The sequence below is a fragment of the Hoplias malabaricus genome, chromosome X1 (assembly GCF_029633855.1).
Source record: "Hoplias malabaricus isolate fHopMal1 chromosome X1, fHopMal1.hap1, whole genome shotgun sequence".
Lineage (NCBI taxonomy): Eukaryota > Metazoa > Chordata > Actinopteri > Characiformes > Erythrinidae > Hoplias > Hoplias malabaricus.
The window spans coordinates 14294370-14317908 of NC_089818.1; the positions used below are offsets into that span (position 1 = coordinate 14294370).

At 38.0% G+C, this 23539-nt stretch overlaps 1 protein-coding gene across 1 annotated transcript; it reads right to left on the minus strand.

Annotated features, from left to right (window-relative positions):
• Positions 1 to 1198: 1198 nt before the first annotated feature.
• Positions 1199 to 19425, minus strand: LOC136675380 (scinderin-like). Its single transcript, XM_066651885.1, has 17 exons — positions 19356 to 19425; positions 16022 to 16207; positions 11397 to 11551; positions 10024 to 10185; positions 7890 to 8039; positions 7601 to 7690; positions 6909 to 7041; positions 6003 to 6091; positions 5483 to 5698; positions 5001 to 5134; positions 4568 to 4658; positions 3579 to 3749; positions 3100 to 3274; positions 2717 to 2832; positions 2511 to 2588; positions 2355 to 2415; positions 1199 to 2188 (listed from the first exon to the last, which is right to left on the minus strand). Exons 2-17 carry the CDS (start codon positions 16200 to 16202, stop codon positions 2016 to 2018), a joined length of 2175 nt encoding a protein of 724 aa, XP_066507982.1. The 5' UTR covers positions 16203 to 16207; positions 19356 to 19425; the 3' UTR covers positions 1199 to 2015.
• Positions 19426 to 23539: the final 4114 nt, after the last annotated feature.

Here is a 23539-nt window from a genome sequence, read left to right on the forward strand (position 1 = left end):
AAGAAATAGGAATTAAATATTTGATTAAAGGATACAGACAACAGAGATGTTCATAAAGATAAAAATGAGTGCATATTAATATATATATATAAAGGGTCTGTAATGTGAAATTCTTTGTCTGAACCTCTGTAATCCAAACACCCAACCAGAGAGATTTCAGCTTTTTTTCAGTTCAAACACTGATCTATTTTAAGACTGTGATGATTTCACTGGTGTCATTATCACCTCTTCACTCTCTAATGGGGTGCCATGTTGGTTTAGATATGAGCAGAAGTGCACTTCACTGAATTTATGTCTGCACACAGCTGAGGTCTTTTATTCTGTGCAATGTATTTGGAAATGTACATGTATTAAGTAGTTGTATGACATTCCAGTCTGTTGTCAACTTTTGTCAAAACCGTGGGAGAACACCAGAGCACCCAGAGGAAACCCACGCAGACACAGGGAGAACACACCACACTCCTCACAGACAGCGCGGTTTAATCTGATACTTTCTATCTGGAATGGTTTGTCATATCTGAAGAATTAGGAGGTGGTTTTAGTGGATAAGGATAAACTGTTATATGTTTTAAAGCAGAATATATTTCAGGATACTTGTATAATTGTTGTATAAAAAAAAGCTAATTATAAGTTTGGTCCCATATACTAGGTCTATACTGCCACCTTCTGGATAAGTAAGGAACAAAACCTGGACTTGAAATAAATATCATGTAAACTGAGGTGTTTTACTGATAGAACACTCCAATATAAAATACTCATTTTACTAATAAAAATATGGAGAACTTAGATTTTTAAAGTATTACCTTTCCTCAAAAACTCTATTATTATTATTATTATTATTACATACCATATGAATTTTATGGTTTCTCGTAGCATCACTACACTTCATCTTATAAGGTTCACTGTGTATTTTATGAGCATCTCAGTGATGTGATATTACTTCAGACAAAATCACCTGGTACTGAACAAGCTGCTACAAGAGTGCATTTACACTTTCTCTGTTTGAGAGAGAGAGGATGTCTCAGGAGAATAAGTGAAGTTCACATCAGAGCCATCAATCTTGCAGTAGATTTACACACAGAAATGTGTCACTTAATCCATATCCAGAGTTATAGTTTTATACATATATAATTATATGTCAAACCTATATATATAGTGTTATGCAGCATATTGTCGGAAGCATTCTTTTAATATGGAGAATTTATTAAAAGCAGAAGAACAAACATAGTAACATCTGCAATGCATATATTTGTGCCTAACAATATAATTCATGCTTTATATAAATTCAAATGGCTCCCATCCCATACACTGGCAGAGTTAACTCATCTCTAGATAGTGATAAGTAACAACAAAGTTATGATAAAAAACAATAATAATTTGGGCAGAGGCTGTTTTATGTTGCTTTAAAGACATTTACATAGGTATTTTAGACATGAAATTGACTGATTTAATTACATTTAATTCATTACTGTGTCTGTTAATGGTTTTGGTTTTGGTGATGTGACCTGACAACAAATAAAAGCAATAAAAGCACTGATATAAAAATATCAGAAAAATTTATTCTCCTCAATAACATGCTGCTTATTTTTAATGCTATTTAAATGAAACTTTAAAAAACATAACTCTCATACAATAAGAAACTGAGCCTGATGAAAAAAAATATAAAAATCTTTTTGTACATTTCTGACCACATCTGTTTTATATATTTTTAAACAAAAGTGTCCTGTTTTATCTTTTTCACAATCAAGTATTTTCCAAACTTCAACAGGCCGTTTTAATTGTTTTGGCCAATGGTATAAAGGTTAGAGGAGTGGGTCTGTTTGAACCCCTGGAAGGGAAAGAAAACTGGGGTTGTGTGGAGTGAAGGGACAGTGCTGTTTCCTCCATCTATATTCACATTATCACATGATTTACATTATCACAGACTCATGGCACAGTTTTGTGTGTTTTGAATGCGGCAGGCTTGTTAAGTGCATATAAACTTTACCGAACTCATGAAACTTTTTAAGTGCTTCTTAAGAGGGTTTAGTTAATTGAGCGCGGATCCGCTCCATGGGATCAGTGTCCCACATATGTTCATCCCAGGCCTGGAACCAGCCGGTGAAAGTAGGGGGCTCGCTCCCCTGTTTGATGGTAGTGACCGGGATCCCACGTCTCCCAGAGGGGTCTGTGTCTACATATTCTTTTGCTGTGTAAAGAAAACAGACACCGTATTGTTATGATGAACCTTCTTCTTCTTCTACATAATGTCAGAGCCTGTAAATGTTCTAAAAATATCATGAGACCGTCTCACTCAGTTCTCTCAATTCTTAGCTCTGTGAAATCACCAAGGCTTTATTACTGGAAAACCTCACCAAGTTTTGGGGCTCCAGTCTTTTCAACCTCATTGGCATCATTGCCGACCCAAATGAAGATCTGAAAAACAGGTGAAGCATCATTATTGCATTGTGCATCATTTTTACAGAAAAATAAAAAATCTTTTTTATTGGGGATGGAAGAGTAGCACTCACCTGTTCCCAAGTGTCAAGCAACATGACATCATCAGTGGCCAGATCTGACTGAGTAAAGTCTCCAGGCACCTCCTCAACCTGAGAGAGAGAGAGAGAGAGAGAGAGAGAGAGAGAGGAAGAGAGATGGAGATCAATAGTATCATTATCCCTTCCTGGGTAAATAGTCAGTACTTCTATAACACTGGACAAGAAACATTCTCTATTACCACTAGCCGTCCGGTCTTGTTGGAGCAGCCAAAGAGTCGTGGGGGCTTGACTGTTTTCTGCAGAGATTTAGATATTTGATAGTCCTTCTTTCCTCCCAGAGCCGTCCAGAACGACGCTACAGAGAGAAATCAGGGTTAATTTCAGATAATATATTACTAAATTTAACAGCTGGATTCTTTTGCTTTGACAACAACTCTAGCACGTGTTTCCTCCAAGACACATACTGTCCACCACTGTTTCTTTTTGCTTTAGCTGGCACTGTCTCTCAGAGAGAGAGAGGCAAGGTTTATTGGCAAAATAAGATAAACAAGGCAGTAATACACACACACACACATACGCACACACACGCAAACACATAATATGCTATGTTAATTGCTATTACCTGGTTCTTTGCCTTCGTCCACGTTGGTGGACTTCCCTCCTAGGACAGAGACCACATGTTTGGCACTGTCCACTTCATCTGAGCTCGCCCCAACACCCTTCCACACAAACAGACTATCAGGGGTCTTCAGCACGAAAACATCGTTAGTGTTCAGATTGGAGGCCCTGGGATTTACCTACACATACACAAACACACAAACACACAGAAAGAGAGAGAGAGAGAGAGAGAGAGAGAGAGAGAGAGAGAGAGAAAAAGAGATAACCAGGGCTTAAAAGGAGACATTATGAAAGACCTTGTTTACACTTAAACCTCAGAATTGGAGGGAAATTGATAAACTGGTCGACTTCCCCTTTTTGTAAGTGTATTGATTCTTGTGTCTGGTATTATCTGGTATCAGATCAAATTGAAATCCAGTCTTATTGTCCATATCTACTGTTCAGTTACTGGTCAGTCGTTATTCATATGACCTCTGTCCTCACCTCCACCGCTCTGGTGGACTTGGCAGAGCTGGTGCGAATGTGAAACAAGCGAATGCTCCCAGACTGGCTCTGTCCATCTTTGCGAGACGTGCCTCCACTGTGGATGATCATGGGCTTGCCCTTAAAAATACTCATCAGGTGGGGGGGCTCCTGACCCTGGGTCACTCGAACCTGAACAGAGACAGATTTAGACACAAACACCAGACAGAGTTTATTTAAAAATATAAAATAGAGACAATTCAACGTGGAGATCTGCCAGTTGATTCCAGCATTGAGCAGCAGATACATTCTACTTAGTTGGAGGTCTAGGGATGACTAGTTGCCCAGTCTCAAATCTTTATATATTTAATATCTCATTGTATACGATTTTATTTTTTCTGATTCAAACACTCAAATAGTTTTGTTATTATTGGCATGAAACAGAAACATTTCTCTGATAAATACTGCCTCCTGGAGTTTGGAGCTGTGTGTTATGGGCATTATGTGCTACCACGCACATAACAACTTATAATTATATATTTTTTCACAAATAAGAAGAGCATTGCTCTTGATAATGTGGTCTATCAAAGGTAAACACCATATATTAACAATGTATGGCATCTGTTTATCTTATAACTATGATATAGCTAATATCTGTTAAGTATTTTCACAGAGACTGTTGTATTGTTTTTAACATCCAATCATATTTGGGGTCCACCAGACCCACAAACACTGGGTGAAAAACAAAACCATGAACACCACACAAGGGTTAATAGTCTCTAAAGCCAAACTTCTGCCAATCTATTATAAAAGAGTCAATAGCCCCTCAGGGAAAAGTGCACAATTTACATCCTCCTTTCATTCATGACACGTGGCAAACAACTTTTTTTTCTAACATTTATCAAGAAATTGTATGCAGATTACAGTCAATAGAAAACAAAAAAATTACACACAATATTCCCTAAATATTCTGCAGGTATTTAAACTACAGTTTTAAAAAGATGTCCGACCTGGACGGGAGCTCCACCCATGGAGTCATCCAGATGTGTGGAAAGGAACGCAGAAGCAGTCAGTTCATCCTGGGTGCACTTTAATCCCTGCCTGAAAACACACACACACACACAAAAACAAAAAGCAGGATTTACACATAAATATTTGAATAAATTTATAAGTATTCCGGGCAGCACTGTGTCGCAGCAGGTAGTGTCGCATTTACACAGCTCCAGGGACCAAGTCCCACTCTGTGTCTGTGAGGAGTTTGGTGTGCTCTCTCTGTGACTGCGTGGGTTTCCTCCGTGTGCTCTAGTTTCCTCACGGTGCAAAAACACACGTTGGTACATGGCCTGGTGACTCAAAAGTGTCCATAGGTGTGAGTGTGTGTGCTAGTGTGTCGGTGTGTGTGTGTGTTTGTGTGTGTGTGTGTGTGTGTGTGTGTGTACTGACCAGGTGTAGATGAGGTGCTGCTCTCTGCTGCCCTGTTTGTAGCTGTAGAGAATGATGTAACAGTCTCCTCCATAAAACTGACCGTAAGTGCTGGGTTCAACCGGGACACGCTCTCCTTTCTCCACTCTCCAGATCTGATTAAAAAAAATGGTGTTTCAACATCATTTTTGGAGGTAAGAAAATATTAGTCACCATGAGAACCGTTTTTCTGACAGTTGTTATAACTTTTTGAAATTATTATGTGACTGTAATTATTTAATAATTTGTACTTTTTATATTTAAAGCAGTTCTTATGAGATGAAGAGTCATATCGCTGTACGGACCAGTTAATGTTCCATAAGCTTATTACAGAATTTCTGACACATAGCAGCTGTTTCACAGCTTAAAGAAGAATTATTAGTGATGTTAGTGAACTGCCTTGAGCTGGAGCAGAAACTAAAAGCAGAAATTCTTTACTCAGAATTAACTGGCTGACAATTTACCTGGACTTTTCCAGAGCCGTCGTCCACCATGTTGTGCTGGGCAGCCATGGCCTTGTTGGAGTGGAGAGTGGAGGCATCAAAGGGGACCTGCTTCACCTGAGCGATACGCCCAATGGTGTAGGCTTTAGTTGGACCTGTGGTCTGGTACTTATCTTTCCAATCGCTGAAGAACTGCTTAAAGAGTGTGGTTTCGCCCCCTGCTGGCAGCACCTGGATCTAAAGACACAAAGAGGACATACTGTAAATATCTAAACATTAGCTTCATTTATCATTTAACCTGATGAATTTAAAGCAGGCTAATCACCATTTGCTTTGCAAAGAGAATCAGAATTAGAGTCATATTATTAGGTACATTTTCTTTATTTACAAAGACTTTGTTCGAGCAAGTGCTCATGGAAATAAAAAGATTACTATAAATAACTATTAACATACATTTATAAATACATTTTTTGCATATAGTAATTCATCAATGCAAAATCATTGTGTGTATTCTGTTTTAGATGTATTTAAGGCCGTGTACCTGTGTTTTGTTGGAGTAATTTTTATCTTTGATGAAATTCTGTGCTGCCGTCATGGCTGCTTTACGCTCACTTGGATTCGCATTGGGGCCTGGGAAACAGAACCAGAAGACGTTCTAAATAACCCCTTAATATAAGTTTGTTGACACTGCACAGCTTATGCAGTTCCCCAGTAATGTTAGAGAGTGGCTAGATGGTCACTATAGTGTTCCAGGTGTTTATTCATTCATATGTAAACGTTTATTCAAGTCAGGGTCGCGGTGGGTCCAGAGCCTACCTGGAATCCTACCTGGGATACACCCTGGAAGGGGCTCCAGTCCTTCACAGGGCAATACACACACTCACACATTCAGTCACACACACTCACACCTACGGATACTTTTTTTGAGTCGCCAATCCACCTACCAATGTGTTTTTGGACCGTGGGAGGAAACCGGAGCACCCGGAAGAAACCCATGCCGACACGGGGAGAACACACCAACTACTCACAGACAGTCACCCGGAGCGGGAGTCAAACCCACAACATGCTGCGCCACCATGCCCCCCTTGCTAGAGTGTTAGTTGGTTGTCCAAGTGATTTCTCATAATACTACACTACTTTATTATAAAAACGATTTATAGCAGTACACTAATTATGTGGTTACATAAAAATGATCATTTAATAGAATAAATATAAACTGTGTTATAAACAATAATTATTGTAATAATATAATTATAAGTTGTGTCTTTAAATCCTTAACAGAACCAAAAGAAAAAATAAAATTTTGACTCAAGATGAAGATGCCCTTAATCATCCTCAACCAATTATAAGAATCTAAAGCAGCAGGTTGCCTTCTGTTATTTACTCCACCCACAGAGAGGCACCAGGTGTCTCCACCATAAATATCTCGAAAGCCTCAGAGCCACACCTTTCCACACAAAGACGTTGTTATCCACGCCATTGTCCAGGATGTAGCAGTCATCAGGAGAGAGCATGGCCTGTTTAAACGGACTCGACTGAGCCACTACGGACGTCTTCATGGAGCCAGTGGCATCAGAGATCTAAAACAAGGACCCAAAAAACAACAATCTATCCATAAATGATGTAAGCAGCTAGTAATCTTTTACTAATCTATACTGTTTGAGTAAAATGAGTGCCATGTTAAATGCCTATATCTGCATTAATTTGATAAGCAATCACAAATAGACTAGTTTCTGGCACAGTTTAATGCCTTAAAATAACAGTTAGAACAGAAGCTGTGTGCTTCACATCTTTAAATATAATACTGCTATATTTAAATATAATATTTAATGGAGCCTTCATCCATTTCCTCCAGTGATTGTTCATCATGTTGTGAAATATCTGTGATACTGACACCTAGCAGTCTGGATGCATCAGGCATCCTGTAATAAACCTATTAATGTGTTTATGGAGCATTAATAGGTTCCTTCTGGGCCTACAAATCTAATTCATTATTAAATTTGGAGCTGCCTTTGACAGACACATGATAAAAAAATAATGAAGAATCTAATTCAAAAATATTGTCTGCTAATTTTGTGGTGATAAAAACAATGGACTTAATTTTCAATGTTAACTGAAGTATGCGCAGGATTGCATTACCAGGTAGAGAGCCCCCTTCTTCTTGTTGCCTGTCTCCACCTGATCATCGTCTGGAGTGGCTGGAGCGATGCTTGGTACTGGGCCCAGAACCTGAAAATGATTGTTTTAGATCGTGTTAAAAGTACATTCACACACAAGAGCTTCAACTCCGGTCCCAAAAATGTGTACATAAGGCACGTAAGACGCTAGAGAATTTATCAGTTATCAGAGAGTTCACTCAAGTGGAAAAGTTACAGTAGTGTGTGGACAGCACAGTAATAATTAAACTATTAAGAGGATTCTTTCTCACTTCAATAAGCTCCTGAGGCTCCAACCCCTCTTCCACCATGGACAGTTTGGCTCGGCCATTCCTCTCGTTGTCTCGAATATCTATGGCAACCTGAGAGGCCTTCAACTTCTCAAAGCGGTTACACTCACTACCACTCCACTGGTAGATATCCTGCAAAAGAGAAGAGCCACAAATAATATATTATTAAATGTAATAACAACAACAACAACAATAATAATAATAATTATTATTATTATTATTTACAGAGCACCTGACAATGTTTTCTGTGTTTTATTTTTATGGAATTTGGCATGTGCACATATCCACAAAAACCCTATTATGGTTCAAATCTTACTTAACGGAACATTATCAATTCGTAAAAGTAAACAATCTAAATTCAAATTATTCTAAAGTAAGATTTGGAATTCGACAAGGCTCTATTTTAGGACCATTATTATTTACATTATACATGTTACCGCTAGGCACAGTTATAAGAAACCATGACACATAACTTTCACTGTTATGCAGACGACACGCAATTTTATATTTCAGCCAAGCCCGATGACAAACACAGATTAAAGAAAATAGAGTACTGTGTAAAAGACGTGAAAGGCTGGATGTTGCGTAACTTCCTCCTTCTAAACAGCAACAAAACAGAGGTCCTGCTTTTGGGTCCAAAAGTGGCAAGAAATAAATTATCAGATTTAATTTTAAATCTCGCTGACTCTCCAATTAAACCTGGTTCAGCAGCAAAAAATCTTGGTGTCATAATTGACCCGGATTTATCATTTGATCAACACATAGGCAGTATCACTAGGACATCTTCGCAATATTGCTAAGATTAGAAATGCCTTATCCCTTCAGGACGCAGAAACATTAGTACATGCCTTTATTACTTCAAGGCTTGACTACTGTAACGCACTACTGTCAGGATGCACCAGCAGCAATTTAAGAAAACTTCAACTAGTTCAAAATGCTGCAGCTAGGGTCCTCACTAAAACTAGAAAATTTGAACATATCAGCCCAGTTTTATCATCACTTCATCGGCTGCCTGTTAAATTCCGCATTGATCACAAAATTTTGTTATTAACATATAAAGCTCTTCTTGGGCTTGTCCCTGAATACCTTCAAGGTACAATTTCCTATTATGAGCCTCCACGTTCACTCAGATCACAGAATACTGGATTTGTAATTGTTCCCAGAATTCAGAAGGCCTCAGCTGGGGGAAGAGCCTTTTCTTATAAAGCCCCCAGACTCTGGAATGATCTTCTAGAAAATGTTCGGGACTCAGACACAGTCGCAATCTTCAAATCTAGGCTAAAAACTCATTTGTTTAGTCTATCATTTGGTAGCTAATGCTCCCCCATAGATAAAGGCGGCAGATCCGGGGGGTCCATGGACACAGGGAATTATAGTAAACTGAGACGCTGGTGCTGTCGTCCCGCCGCTTCTCGCGATCACCCAGGTTTGTTGACGGTGGCGCGGAGGGATGCCAGTGTTTCAGGATGCTCCCGTGTCTGTGTGTCCTCCTGGTTCTCTCCTTTTAGTTAAAGCTGTCGTAGTCAGATCTGCCGGAGTCATTAGCCACACTCTGGAAACTACTAACTATTATCACCAGATTGACCAGAGGAGGATGGATCACCCCTTGTGAGCCTTGGTTTCTCCCAAGGTTTCTTCCTCAGCTGGGGGAGTTTTTCCTTGCCACTGTCGCCCCTGGCTTGCTCACTTGAGGGTTTTACATTTTGTTTTTTACATTTCATGTCAAATCTTTGTCTTACTGGAATTCTGTGAAGCTGCTTTGTGACAACATCAGTTGTGAAAAGCGCTATATAAATAAATTTGATTTGATTCGATTTGACTTACAATGTTTACTCAATTAACAGATTTGAGCAAATGCAGAGTTAGGAGTCTTGCTCAAGGACTGGTATAACGTGATCTTCCAACCAGAGCAGGGAACTGAACCCTGGCCTTTTTGTAGGTAGTGGTGTTATCCACTAAAGAATATGTTACAGGCGACATCTGAAGTTCAGAACCTACAGAGCTACGTATGGTCAGTAGATAAAGGGTAGGCCTGAAATACATGTAATCATGACTTGTGCTTTGTAAGTTAAATCCCTGCTGCAAATATTTAATTTCTAGCCCCAGGGAACCGTACCTTTCCCAAATCAATGATGAAGCAGTCTCCCTTGTTGAAGCTGCCCCATTTAAAATCCACCTCAGTGGCTCTGATGGCTCTCCGCCCTTTAACATGCAGCAAACGCTTCACATTCGCATCATTAGTCACAACGTGGTGAAACCCAGAGGCAACTCCACCTTTCTGCAGAGAGAGAGAGAGAGAGAGAGAGAGAGTGATAATAATGACAAGAAATGTTACAAACATAGAATGAAACACTATATTATTTCTTATTTTGTTAAAATATGTCCTAAAATTAACAACTTGCACTTAATAGAGGTTTCAATTTGAAATTAAATAAAAGAAAGATGTTTGTGTTCGGCTCGAAAACTGCTTCAGCAACGGCTAATTCCAGGTAGCTGTGAATTTGGAAACAAACCTGTGGCCATGAAAGGGTTGTTTGTGTTTGTGTGTGTGTGTGTGTGTGTGTGTGTGTGTGTGTGTTTGTAGTGAGCATCGCATGACTGAAGTAATGAAGGCCTTGTTACTCTTTTTCTGCACAGAAGAAAACACAACACTCCTGAAACACACTAGAGAACTAAAAGCAAACAAACTGAACTAAATATACTTTAGAATCAGAATTAGAATCAGAATGTTCCCCAGATGGACAATGAAGCATTCATTCATTTATTCATCTTCTTCATTCTGTTCAGGGTCACAGAGGGTCTGCATGAAGTGTACAATTCATATTATTACTGATCAAATATCCAGCACTATCAGATGTAGAGCTGAAGACTGTTGTGGAGCTGTGGAACGGGAACCTAACCTCACACAAAGTTACTGGAGTCGTCCTTCTGGTTAGAGCTGACACTCCCTTAATAACCAACGAACATTTTACACATTTGACACAAACAGCTCTTAGCCTTAGTTTCAGTCATTGCAAAGTTAATAGTGGCAAATGCTGAACTATGTTTTGGCATTTATCTTCAAATTTTAGAGCATTATTATTATTATTATTATTATTATTATTATTATTATTATTTACTGTTATTTATTTGCTCATTAATCTCCCAAGTAAAAATTGAAACATAACAAAATCAAACCCAAAATTGTACACATCACATACATTTCACACATTTGATTTAATAAGAGAGAATTGCAAAGTGTGCTGATTGAAGGAGTAAAATGGGTAACTTATATCATTTTAGAAAACAAACTAAAACTAAAAACATAAGATTTTATTTTGGAGTTCATTGCCTTGTTTAAAAATTAATACCTATATAATCTCACAGTTAAGCTTTGCACCTGTCCTCAGTAAAACTGCTAAATATAAAAGTTACCTGAGGGACGAAAGTTGAATTTTTTTTATATTAAATACAGTATGAATTGCAGTGAAAATGACATTTGATACCCACATTATACTTAATTCCTGATTTGAAGTATCCAAGAAAAGTGAGGGACTCGTTTTTCTGGACTTCGCGAAACTGAACCGGACTCCCTCCGAGGAAGTCGTCCAGCTGGGTCGAAAAGATGGCAGCAGCTCCACTTTCATCCTGAGAACACTCGTCTCCTAAAGAGAGAAAGAAAAACAAGAGTAAGTTACTACATCTATTATCCCAAATTTAAGAGCAGACTCAGTTACAGCTGAGACTCTTGTATTTTGGAAAAAACAAACATCTGTTAATGCAATGTAACCACTTTAATGCCTCACTGTCAGAACTACAGAACCTTATCATTCATGGGTCATTTAGAGTAGATGCTGTATAATATATATTAGATATATAATAGAAATAATAATTCATGTTAGTTACTTAATAATTCATAGTGGATAGTGAACAACTAACTCAAAATACATTAAAAATGTAAAATGTTTAATATTTATATTTGTTCAGCTGACATAAAAAAAAACTAAGTTGCAAAGGGAGGCTTTTGAAAAAATGGCATTTTCAAAATGCTTGGAGCTGATTTTTTGTAGTTTTTCATAGATGTTTCTCAGTTTACAGCACTGGTCTACAGCTTACTGGCAACAGAGCAACAGAGTAAAAAAGAAACCATAAGAAGGCATAAAGAGGCTGCCAGCACTCTCTCCCCAAGAGACCTCCATCTGGATCTGTTTATAGTGCTTCACAAAGCATACTGGAAACCCTGAGAAACAACGCAGGGCAACGCAGAGGCTTTCCACTCTAGGAACTCACATAACCCTATTTTTTTCTGGATGTATCTCCAGTACACTGAGTTGCTGGACAAGCAGCAGCGGGATGGCTCAACATGTAGTGTATATAGTTATTTATACTTCTACACAGGGCCGTCACTAGAGGTTAATTATAAGGAGGAGCTAAGCTTTAACCAGGGGCGTCTGGGGTAATTGCTTCATAGCAGAAAATTTATTTGACGAGGTACGGATTAAGTAAAGCCACAAGGAGCTAAGATAACATTAGTTCTATCTAAAGCAGAGCTGTAGTCACCATTGTTTCAGCTCTGAACCGCCCCTCTGAGTGCCGCCGAAAAACAAACCGCTGTATGAGGGACTGTGACTCCATTGGCTGTAGCACAGTGCGATGGACAGATAACTCTGGCTGCTGATTGGCTAAATAACAGGTGACGACCAATGAAAATCGTGTTCTTTGATTAGGAGCTGTGGAGAATCTGACCCTCGCTCCGGCTGAGAGAGAGAGAGAGAGCTGCGTTTGTAACATGAAAGTGTTACCTCAAAAATATGTAATAAAACGCGTCCCGTATCGGTTCAAAATAGAACACATGTTAGTGTCCAAATATGGGACAATTCCGTATTTTATGGGACGGTTGCTAATACTACATGTGCGTATTCTGTCAAGAAAGCAATACAGACCGACTATCTGGAGACAGTTAACCGTTGTTGAAAATTAAAGAATTGGGGGTGCTAAAGTGCTTTTTAGGGGGGGGGGCAAAGCCCCCCTAAAACAGGTCTAATGACGTCCATGCTTCTACATGTCTACAAGTTTTGTAATGTTTCAGTATCAGATGTTAAGACCAATGGTTGTTCAAAAATCTAACCAGCTGATTGGCTGGCAAAATGATTATTAGGCAAATCTCTTATTGTTGCAGTGGAACCATCAGACAAAATCTGATGTTTGCATGGATTGCACCCTTGTCCATGGAGCTCTGACGCTTTTTTCTTCTTCTAGGAGATTGTGCCTTTACTTTTTATGAACATGGTAAGATCAAAGCAGTACGCAATTAACTGCAGCTTCACAGACTCCTGGAATGTAAATGTACAAAACATGCCATCCAACTCTAAACCACATAAATACAGCTCTTGACTCAGTTCTGGTTCTGCTCTGTGGGACGGATGGTAATGACTAAGCTGCAGATCGAAGACATCTGGACGAGGTCTGGCTGTGGTCACTATGAAAGATAAGTTATGTTCATCAAAATACAGTTCTTGCTCATCTTGTGGGATATGGCACTAGATAAAAATTGAAGGAAATGGTCCCCTTCGAGTTCATAGAGCAGTGCTTTAAGGGTGTGTCTCTGAGGAAATCTGGGCCAAAATATAAAGCATGAGAAAATCGGTTAGATTTGCCATGTGCGATTACCAAAAAAAAAATTTTTAATAGTTCTTGGCTATTCTAGGAAGCTTTAATGGGTACAGAAACATTATATAATAAATGTCCTTCATATTTTAAAATCATCAGGTGATGGCGAGTTTGATCTCTAGTGATGTTTAAGAGGTCAGGTATTATAAATAAACATAGCACAAAAAATAAGGAAATTTGTGTTTGATAGATGATTTGTTTGTGGTTTGGAAAGCCTTTTAATTTCCCTTTTAAACGGTGCCATATTTGTAAGGAACATGCATTTGTGGGAGGAGAAATAGAACTGAGTATGTGGGTTGCGCCCATGAAAAATTTGCCAAATCCTCTCTGCCAGTGTTAAACAGCTTATTCTGCCATTGACTCGTTTGGTGTTTGGTGACTGGATGATTGAAGTTTGAAGAAACATGACATGTTGGCAATTTAACAATTTATTAATTTAACAAACTCAGTAGCTACTGAGGAGCCCCAGTAGCGTGTGGAAGAACCATACACAGCCACAACAGCCTGACACCTCCTCGTCATGCTGGTCACCAGCCTGATCACACATTGTTGTGGGATGGCTTCTCATTCATCAACCAGCATGGTCAGCCAACGTGGTTGTGTTGGTAACTCTGGCACGAACAGCATGCCCAAGCTGATCCCACAAGTGTTCAATGGGGTTGAGGTCAGTAGGTGGCAGACCATTTCATCTTCTCCACTCCCAAATTCTGGAGATAGTCTCTGATAAACCTCGCTCTGTGGGGCGAGTGTTGTCATCTCGGAGGATAGAGTTCAGCCCCAGACTGTGAAGATATGTGATTGCCACTGGTTGCAGAATTTCATCTCAGTATCACATTGCATTTAGATTGCTTCCAATGATGACAAGCCTTGTTTTTCCAGAGAGGGAGATCCGCCCCACACCATCACACAAAAGAAGATGTTTACCATTAGCAGAGAGGATTTGGCAAATGTTTCATGGACGCAAACCCACACGCTCAACTCTACTGCTTATCCCACAAACGCATGTTCCTTTGTGCTATGTTTATGTATTAATAAGCAGTAGGTTTTTTGAAGTTTTAATAAATGTATGAGCATAGGTTTTTGCATATTTTATTAAACAAATATTTAAGCCAGATAATCTATAACTGAAACATACAACACATAACTGATCTACTGAGTAGATGGATCTGTAGAGACACAGGTTTAACAGAAATACTCAGGAATTCTCAAACACACCAACTGTCTAAAGAAGAAAAATGATAAGACAGGAACCTAAGAAAGGTGCTTGTTGTGTGTTTTTTTCTGTGCAAATACAGCCACATCCTTCCTCATCACACTGAATTGATATAAAACAGATATTTCTTCATCTGTTCTTGGGCAAAAGGGGAACTACAAACACAACACCTCCACTGCTGTGAATTTAAAAACACCTATTCATTGTCATTGCTTTAAAAGTGTTTGGAGCTGCACAAAAAAACTCAGTTCTAACTGTAAACTACCCAGAAAGATAATACAAAATATTTCAGAAATAAAGACAGCAGAGTAAGCATGCCCTTGTGCAAAATATTGCTCTTTTAAAACCGAAAGACAGGGCCAAAAACCACACAAATATAGTCAAGATGCACTCTGATGAAATTCAGTCATAATTCAAAGTAGTTACTGAATAATATATTGTAGTTTTCTAAAATTCATGAGAGCTGTGGCTTAAAGTTTAGAGAAGAAGACTGAGGGAGACTAAAGGGCTGCCAATTCAATCATCTTGATCTACAGGAAAAATGGAAGGGGGTGACAGACCTTCACTTTCTCCTCCTTAAACATCCACAACTTGTCTTTGAGCATGGCTCCAACTCTCAACACTGCCCCAGGCACTGGAATGGCTGCCTGCTGCTCTGTTAGTGTGTGTGTGTGTGTTTGTGTGTGTATATATACCAGGGATATATCAAATTTTGAAGACTTGTCTTCCTTGTGTGGACCACCAGCCTGTCCCCAGTGTTTAAAGGTGAAACCATGTTTTAAAGTTGGGTTAGGTTTTAGGGCTTGGGTTTAGGGATTAGGTTTAGAATTTGGGCTAGGTTTTAGGTTCAGGTATAAGCTAGTATCACTTATGGAAGTTATGGAAGTAAAGTCTCCACAAAATGAATGGATGTCTCTATCATGTCCCCATAATTCACATGCACAAGATTGTGCATGCATGTGTGTGTGTGTGTGTGTGTGTGTGTGTGTGTTTCCAATAGTATGTGTGGGTTAAATGCAGAGGGACGATTTTATTGTGGAATTAAATTTTTCATTTAATCATTCATTGTAACTACTAAATAATGCCAATTTCTTACTGAATTGTTTGCAATATTTAGTAATTATAATAAAAATAGTGAATTTATTAAAGTTAATTCTAAGTAATTAATTATATCTGAATAACAAAGAATATCTGTAACTTAATTCTGGTTCTACCCAAAAAACAAAAAAAGATATAGGAACATGTCCCTCACCCAGCCACATGTGAATGCAGTAGGAGGGAGCTGGAGAGGTGTAGAGCAGCAGGTAAGCGTCTCCGGTGTAGAAGTTTCCGTAGAGGTTTTTAGGAACAGGTTTGAGATCCATGTTCTCAATTCGCCAGATCATGAGTCCCGGCGCCTTCCCTGCAGTAGTAAACTCCTTATGGACCACCATGATGACTGCAACACACACAGGGAAGAGGACTAAGATTTAGTGCACAAGTAGGGACCCTGGTTTTGATATACAGTGCCAAGATGCAGTTACAACAAATCCCCAGCTTTTGATTTGTATCATGACTGGAGAAAATTATCAAACCTAAGACTGATTCTCTCTTGAAAGACTCAAGTTACAAAATATTAAATATCATTTCCTGTTCTCCACACAACTTATGAGCATATGGATTGTATATGGACATGTTAGAGTTTGGAAGTTCTCCAGCAGGGGGTGCTAATAGCACTCAAGTAATCATCGTGAGCATCATTTGAAGAAAACAAACATGTATAAACATATATATGTGACATATTATTTAACGAGATTTCTATTACTTATATTACTTAGTATATTATGCATATAGCCAGTACGATATGATTTTTAATCACATTTTTAATATTTTAATATAAAATATTTACAGCATCTGTCACTTACGGATGTTCTTTAGCTGTCAGTTCATTGAATTGAATTTAAAAGTTTGTTTAAAAATATTAATATTGACAAAAAGGCCTATGTTTGACTGTGATGCCATGTTTCTTCTTTGTTTTGCCAGTTTTTCTGTGGCCATCATATTGATATCTGAATTATATCATATTGACCGAATTCAAGAAATATATCATGATATAAATTCTGGCCATATCATACAGCCCTTATTTGAATATATATTTAACTCTGTATATTGCATAAGGTTTTCCTCACAGGGTTAGTTTCCCACAGCCAAGACTAATCCTACACTATAAAGAATTTTCAATAGAGACTCATAAATTGCAAATTAGCTTCTGACCGGTCTTACTCGGTGCACAGGAGCTCATATGTACCTCTAGGCCAGCATTAAATATGATCTCTATGCAGCTATCATAAACCAAATGGACTCCTAGAGTATTTAACAATAATGTATCCAATAAAGTCTATGTCATAAACATCAGACATATCACACTTCAAGGACTACAGCAATAACAACATATTTATTAGTGTTGTATTCAAACCATTAGTGAAAATTAACTTGCAGACATAACAGATGATTAAAGGCAGAGAGAACAAGAGAAGAAATCTCCAAGGACATGGAGTTAAAAATATTTTTATTTCTAAATAATCTATAGGCATCTCTATTGCGACAAGACTGACTCATGATGTTTCACCAGAGCTCGGTGAGGCAGACCTTCATACAAACACCTCCAGCCACCACTTGGCCCTGAGCATGATGACCTTGCACTCATGTGCAGCTACTCCAGAGAGTGCCACTTCATGCTTGTTTATAGATTACTTGTCTGTGCCCACAATAGGAGCACCTTAAATTATGCAAATTCTCACAAGACACTCACAAGACGTGTCTACAACCTGCTGGAAATAAAACATACAAGTGTTCACTACAGATTTAGGTATGTTGCATGACCATCAGCTTCCTGTTCATTTACCACTTCTTGGTTTCACTGCCATATAAAGATCTTAAAGTTCCCCTGTCTCTTCATGTCTGTGAGTTACAGATTATTATTTAAGCAGATTTTGAAGTAAACTGCACTGAATTACAGGCCTTTGATCACAGATGAAATTAGTGAGTTGCTATGGGCTTTAGAAGGAAGTTCGAGTTTTAGACATAAGTTTAATTGGGCCCTTATTTTGTGGCTATGCGAGAGCACTAAAGTCACCTGGTGCAAGAAGAAAGGAGCCAAAAGTGTAAAATGTGTAACATATAAAATACAACAGTGCAAAATAATTTTGAACTAGTTTTGCTGATCATCAATGCAGCCCAACCCAACTTAACCACTTTCTCTGACTGCACTATTCTGCACTATTCTGCACTTGACTGATGCCTGTCCATTGTCATGAAAACAATACTTCAGCCACACCTTAATGTGCCTTATGTCTTATGTCTTACATCTACACTTGAGTGCAATTAATAGTTAACAGTAAACCTATATCTGATTACAATAATGTCTGAATCCCTACTGCCTAAGTTAGTGCTCTATGTAAATAAAGAAAAACTGGCTCACACTCAAAACCTGCATTATATTCTACATTTATATTCAGCCCTAGGGTACTGCTTACTATATAGCATTTAGTGCACATATTATTATTATAATTATTATTAAAAACTCTTCGTGTCATGACTTATGTAGTGCACTATACAAGAAATAGGAAGTCATTTGGGATACAGCCCACTTCTCAAACATCAGGCAGTACGTTACTGTGCACTCTTCAGACGTCTGGTTCCATTCTCCATCACTGTAAATTATTTTTTTCTTGTAAGTTTCTCTAAAACGGAGCATTTCAAACACACCTCTCCCAGTGATTATGTTAACATCTTATTAACTTAATAACTAACAAAATTTTACATAGTAATAAGTGTTCCCCTTTAAATAAATGCGATGCGTTGAACGTGCACAAGATTGAAATATATAATGTTTAATATAAATGAGCAAAAGCATATTATTAACACAAATTTATTACTGTTGGCCGTAATTGTGTTAATTTAGCACAAATGTGGCCATAATCAACTCAAAAAAGAAACGTACCTTAACGGTTTTACTGTCTGTATTGAAAAATAGCAAATCCTAGCGTTGGAGGCTCGATACCTTCTGTCAAAACACGTTAAACTTGTAGTCAATCACTTTCGCTACTTTATGCTTTCCAAAAAATGCTTTTAAAGCAAGAGAAAAATTGGAAAAAAGGTTTGCGTTTTGCAACTATCCGTTCCACCTTAAATGGGGGGGTCGTCACATTCTTTCCGTTACAATCTCAGGCACCAGAAAATAACTACTACTCAATTAAGGTGGAAAGAAAAAGTCTAACAAAAAAGTTTTAATAATATTTATATTAAAATGTAGTGAACATAAAAGCATTTTTACATCTATATGATAACAAATTGTGACAAATTTTGTAACAAGTCATGACACTTTAAAAATGTATTTACTTTTAACCTCATAGACTTTAACATCAGTACATTGAATTATACCTGGAACCAGACTGGAGCAATAAACCCCTTTCATTTCTTTGTGCACAGACACATTAAATACACTAATGCAAAACAACACAAAAGCAAAACCAAAGCCAAAGCAAAGTCCTTTTATTCTGGACTAATCAGAGTTATGCATATATGAATAAATGAAAAATCTTTACCGTAATGCTGTGGAGTGTTTAGAGCAGTTTTTCAAGCCAAGCTGCTTCAGCAATGTGTGGAGTTTCTCCTGCACAAACATTAGAGATGGAGGGGGCTGGGTCTGAGTGATTTAACAGAGCAGTGTCATTGAAGGTGGGGGTGTGGAAAATATCTCATTCATGGAGAAGAAAAAAAAAACAACTTTTAAATATTTTGTGTTCAAAAACCTTTCTCCTCTGTGTAAAATATGTTAAACATCTTACAAGGAAATTCATTATAACAAAGCCTTTTTTCTGCAGAGTCTTGCCTATTTTTTGCTAACATTACCATATTGTTTTACTGTCTCATGATAATGGCAGACATTTATAACTTATTAAATCGTTCCCACACATTAATAAGTTGTTCCCGTGCCTTTATTTATTTTGAAGGGATGTAGAACTGGGATCCCACAGAAGTGTGATTTTCACTTACACAACCAGCCAGCGGTGCTCAAACATTTGCACAATATGTCACAGTGCGGTACACTGCATACATTCCTAGTATGACTGGTTTGGCAGATAGGGGTAATACTAACTACAGTATTATCAAATGAATACCACTAATATCCATTTATTTTAATAAAATTGCATGAGAGGAGCTTTTGGAAATGGACATCCATCCAAGGCTCATTCCATCATCATTTGACATTGGAAATGATCCAAAGCCATTAATGCATCAAGTGATGTCAATGCAATATTGCACTACTTATGTTCAGTGTGGGAAAATATAGCTCCAGAATATGGACTCTGTCCTGGAGGCTGACGTGTAGTAAGTCACATGTAACAAATATTAGGTCTGCACAAATTTATTTTAATTAACAATAATTGGCAGGTATGCACACTGAGAATTAATCTAGCTTCAATATGCGTGGCACTCAGAAGATGTCACCCCACCTTTTTAACACACCTATAGGCAAACAAGCTGCACTTTCTTTCACAAAAAAGACTAAAAATAGTTTACCAAGAAACAGGAACCTACAGGAACACTTGTCTCTGATGCTGTAGAGGTGATATTGTACAATTTTTAACCAAGTTTTAGTCCTTCTTCCAACACACATTGAAGCTCCAGTATGTTCTCTAAGTGCAGCTAATGCAACACAGCTTAGTTTATGAGACTAGATGCACTCATGCAAGTGAATGTGTAATCTTTACACTAACTTTGGTGAAAAGAGCTTCACACAGACTGGAATCAGAAAGAGAGATGGGGAGGACCATGGAAATAAATGCTAGCAGTAAGCAGAGAATATGAACTGGACTAGAATTCATGCTGACATTAAATATCTTAATAGACTTCCTTGTTAATGTCTAACACATAATTACCATGCACCCATTTACAAAACAATCTTTAAAACAAGTTTCAGGCTGGAGTTGAGCAGCAAGACACACCCAAAAATCAGCCCAAGGCTGAACCCAGGAATGAGGTGCTGGGCTTTAAAAAGAAAATATCCTCTATTTGCTTTATTTCTTGTATTATTATTATTATTACTGTGAATTCATATTTTTCTGGCTCTGTGCACCAAAACAAAAAAAAGCACCATATGGTTATGAAACCAGCACTCACAGACAGGGAAAATGATCAACACAATGGTGGAGGCCGCATGATGCTCTGCTGGGGAACCTTGGGTCCTGCCGTTCATGTGGATGTCACTTTGACACCCAGCACCACCTCAATACAAGGGGATTCTTTACTACCATTGGCCTCCTTCAGCAAAGAAATCCTCCCGGACACACTGCAAACACTGTTCAGGAGCAGTTTTTAGAACATGACAAAGAGCTCCGGCTCTTCATTCACCACATTGCAGTCTGACAGAGTGTCTGTGGGAGGTGCTGGGAAAAACAAGTCTGATCCATTGAGCCCCATTCTTGAGACTTACAGGGCTTAAAAGATCTGCTGCTAACATCTTGATGCCAGATGTCACAGGACAATTTCAGAGGTTGTGTGTAGTCCAGGCCTTGATGATTCAGAGCTGTATTAGTGGCACAAGCAGCGGTGGACCTATACATACATAGGTTGTTGGTTTAGCTTTGGATAAGTTTAGATAAGAGCAAATATCCTCATTCTCTTGAATTTTGTGTTTGCAGCTAACATCCTCATATTTCTGTATTTATAAAATATTTAGAATTAATTTTTCATGACTTTTTCTCAGCCTCTCTGAGAGGTTGTCAAGTGTACACTATTTTTATCAGTTTTGCTGTTGGTAATTAACAAGATGGAGTGGTTTATTATCAGCTGTTCATCCATTGTTCTGTCTTTCCCACAGAGTCACTGATCACCCATAAAACACACTGCATTCCAGTTCCTTAATTTTTTTCACCATGCTTTTATACTATTATTTTTAATTCATGCGCAGTACAGGACAGATGGAGCAAGAACAAATGGATGTAAGCTTGTGTACTGATAGACTGAAACAAGAAGTGGTTAATAATCAGGAAGCTGGCAGTCACATTAAACACGTCAACTTGTGTCTGTAGCATGTTGTAATCTTTAAAAAAAAACAAGTAAAAAAGTGTACATTTACTGAAATAAGTAAAATGGATAAGCTGCGGATAAGGATTTCATCTGACTGCGAAAGATACAACAATTTAATTAAAGAGTCCATACTCTCAATTCCTTGTACGACTTCCGAGACCCAGTGATGCTTGTTTGTTTCTTTATTTATAGTAGCCATAATTAATGTCACAGCTACTTCTCAGCATTTGCATGTCTTAGAATTTAACAGGGTTCTGGTACTGTTCCTTTAATCATACTATATGTAAATAAGCTCTGTTCTGATTGGTTGTCCTGTAATTTTCAAAAGGCAGCTAGGAGAAACACAAAAATCCACACTCCTTATAACTTTAGGCTGCATATGCAAATAGGTGTACATTTGTTTTGTTTTGGTTTCTTGTGACATCACAAAAACAACAAGGCATATTTTGGAGTATAGTTTCCATAAATGGGCTTCACAGACATATTTAATAGCAGCAAACATGTTTATTTCAAAATAAAGTGATTAAACACAGACTGTGTCATGATACGTGGCCTTTAAAGAAGGAGGCAAATGGCAATTAGTTTTCATCCTTCGTTATTAAAATCATAGGTATTTAGTGACTTCTCCTCCTTCCTCTTTTGTTGTTTGGCTCCAGAACCATGTGTTTATGATAATCCTCTAGTCTTTAACTCTCTTATAAGGGGGCATCAGATGACAGCTCTTAGAGGACTGGAAGCCATTATGTTGCTGAAGGATTTAATTTTGTTTAGAACAACTCTGAATTCAATTTAATTCCCAAGGAACTCTGCAAATGGGAATGCAGTATTTTTTTAAACTGTAATAATAATGTTTGAATAAAGCCTTGAAAATATCACATAAATATAATATGATAGTAGAACATAGTTCATGATAGTGTATTTAGTTACTCTCAGGTAAAGCTGTAACACCAGAATAAAAGGCCATTTATAAATTTAACAAGGAAATGGGTTTTAAAAACCACAGGCCACCAGTCTCCTACATAAACGCACTGTTCACATACTCAAAGGGAAGTGTTTTTTTTTTTTTTTTTTTTATACACAGTGGAAGATATTTTCAGACATATCCACACCCATGTCAAACCTTCCACATAAGGAAATGTGATCACTTTTACATTGAATGCATTCCTAAACTTCACCAGCACTGTGTTTATAACCAGACCTTGGGAGGTATTTTCAAAAGAACTTTAGGTTCAGTAAGTACAGCATGTCCAATCTTGGTCAATCGAGAAATATCTGTATACAACACTTGCAAATATTTCAAAATATACACCTACACAGTGTCTCCGATACTGGCCCTAGATTTGAATGAACAGGGATTTTTTTTCCACTGAAATAATTCACTTCCCTTAGAGCTGCCAGGAAACTTTTACCTGAGATGTTAGTACATTGCTGTGAGGATCTGACTGCATTCAGTGAGGTCTCCAGTGAGGTCAAGTGTAAAAAACAATCAGTTCTGAATCCCAAATACTACTCCAAATCATTCCAAAAGGCACAGGATGGTGAAACTGGGCCACAGTAATAACACCATGACTTAATCACGAAGGAGAAGAGCCAGAGGAAAGAAAGACTTGATTGTGTGGTAAAGGCCACATGCGCATCTCTACGTCAGAGAAGTCAAACATGACAAGCCTTTGATACCACACGCTGAAGGTCTAAG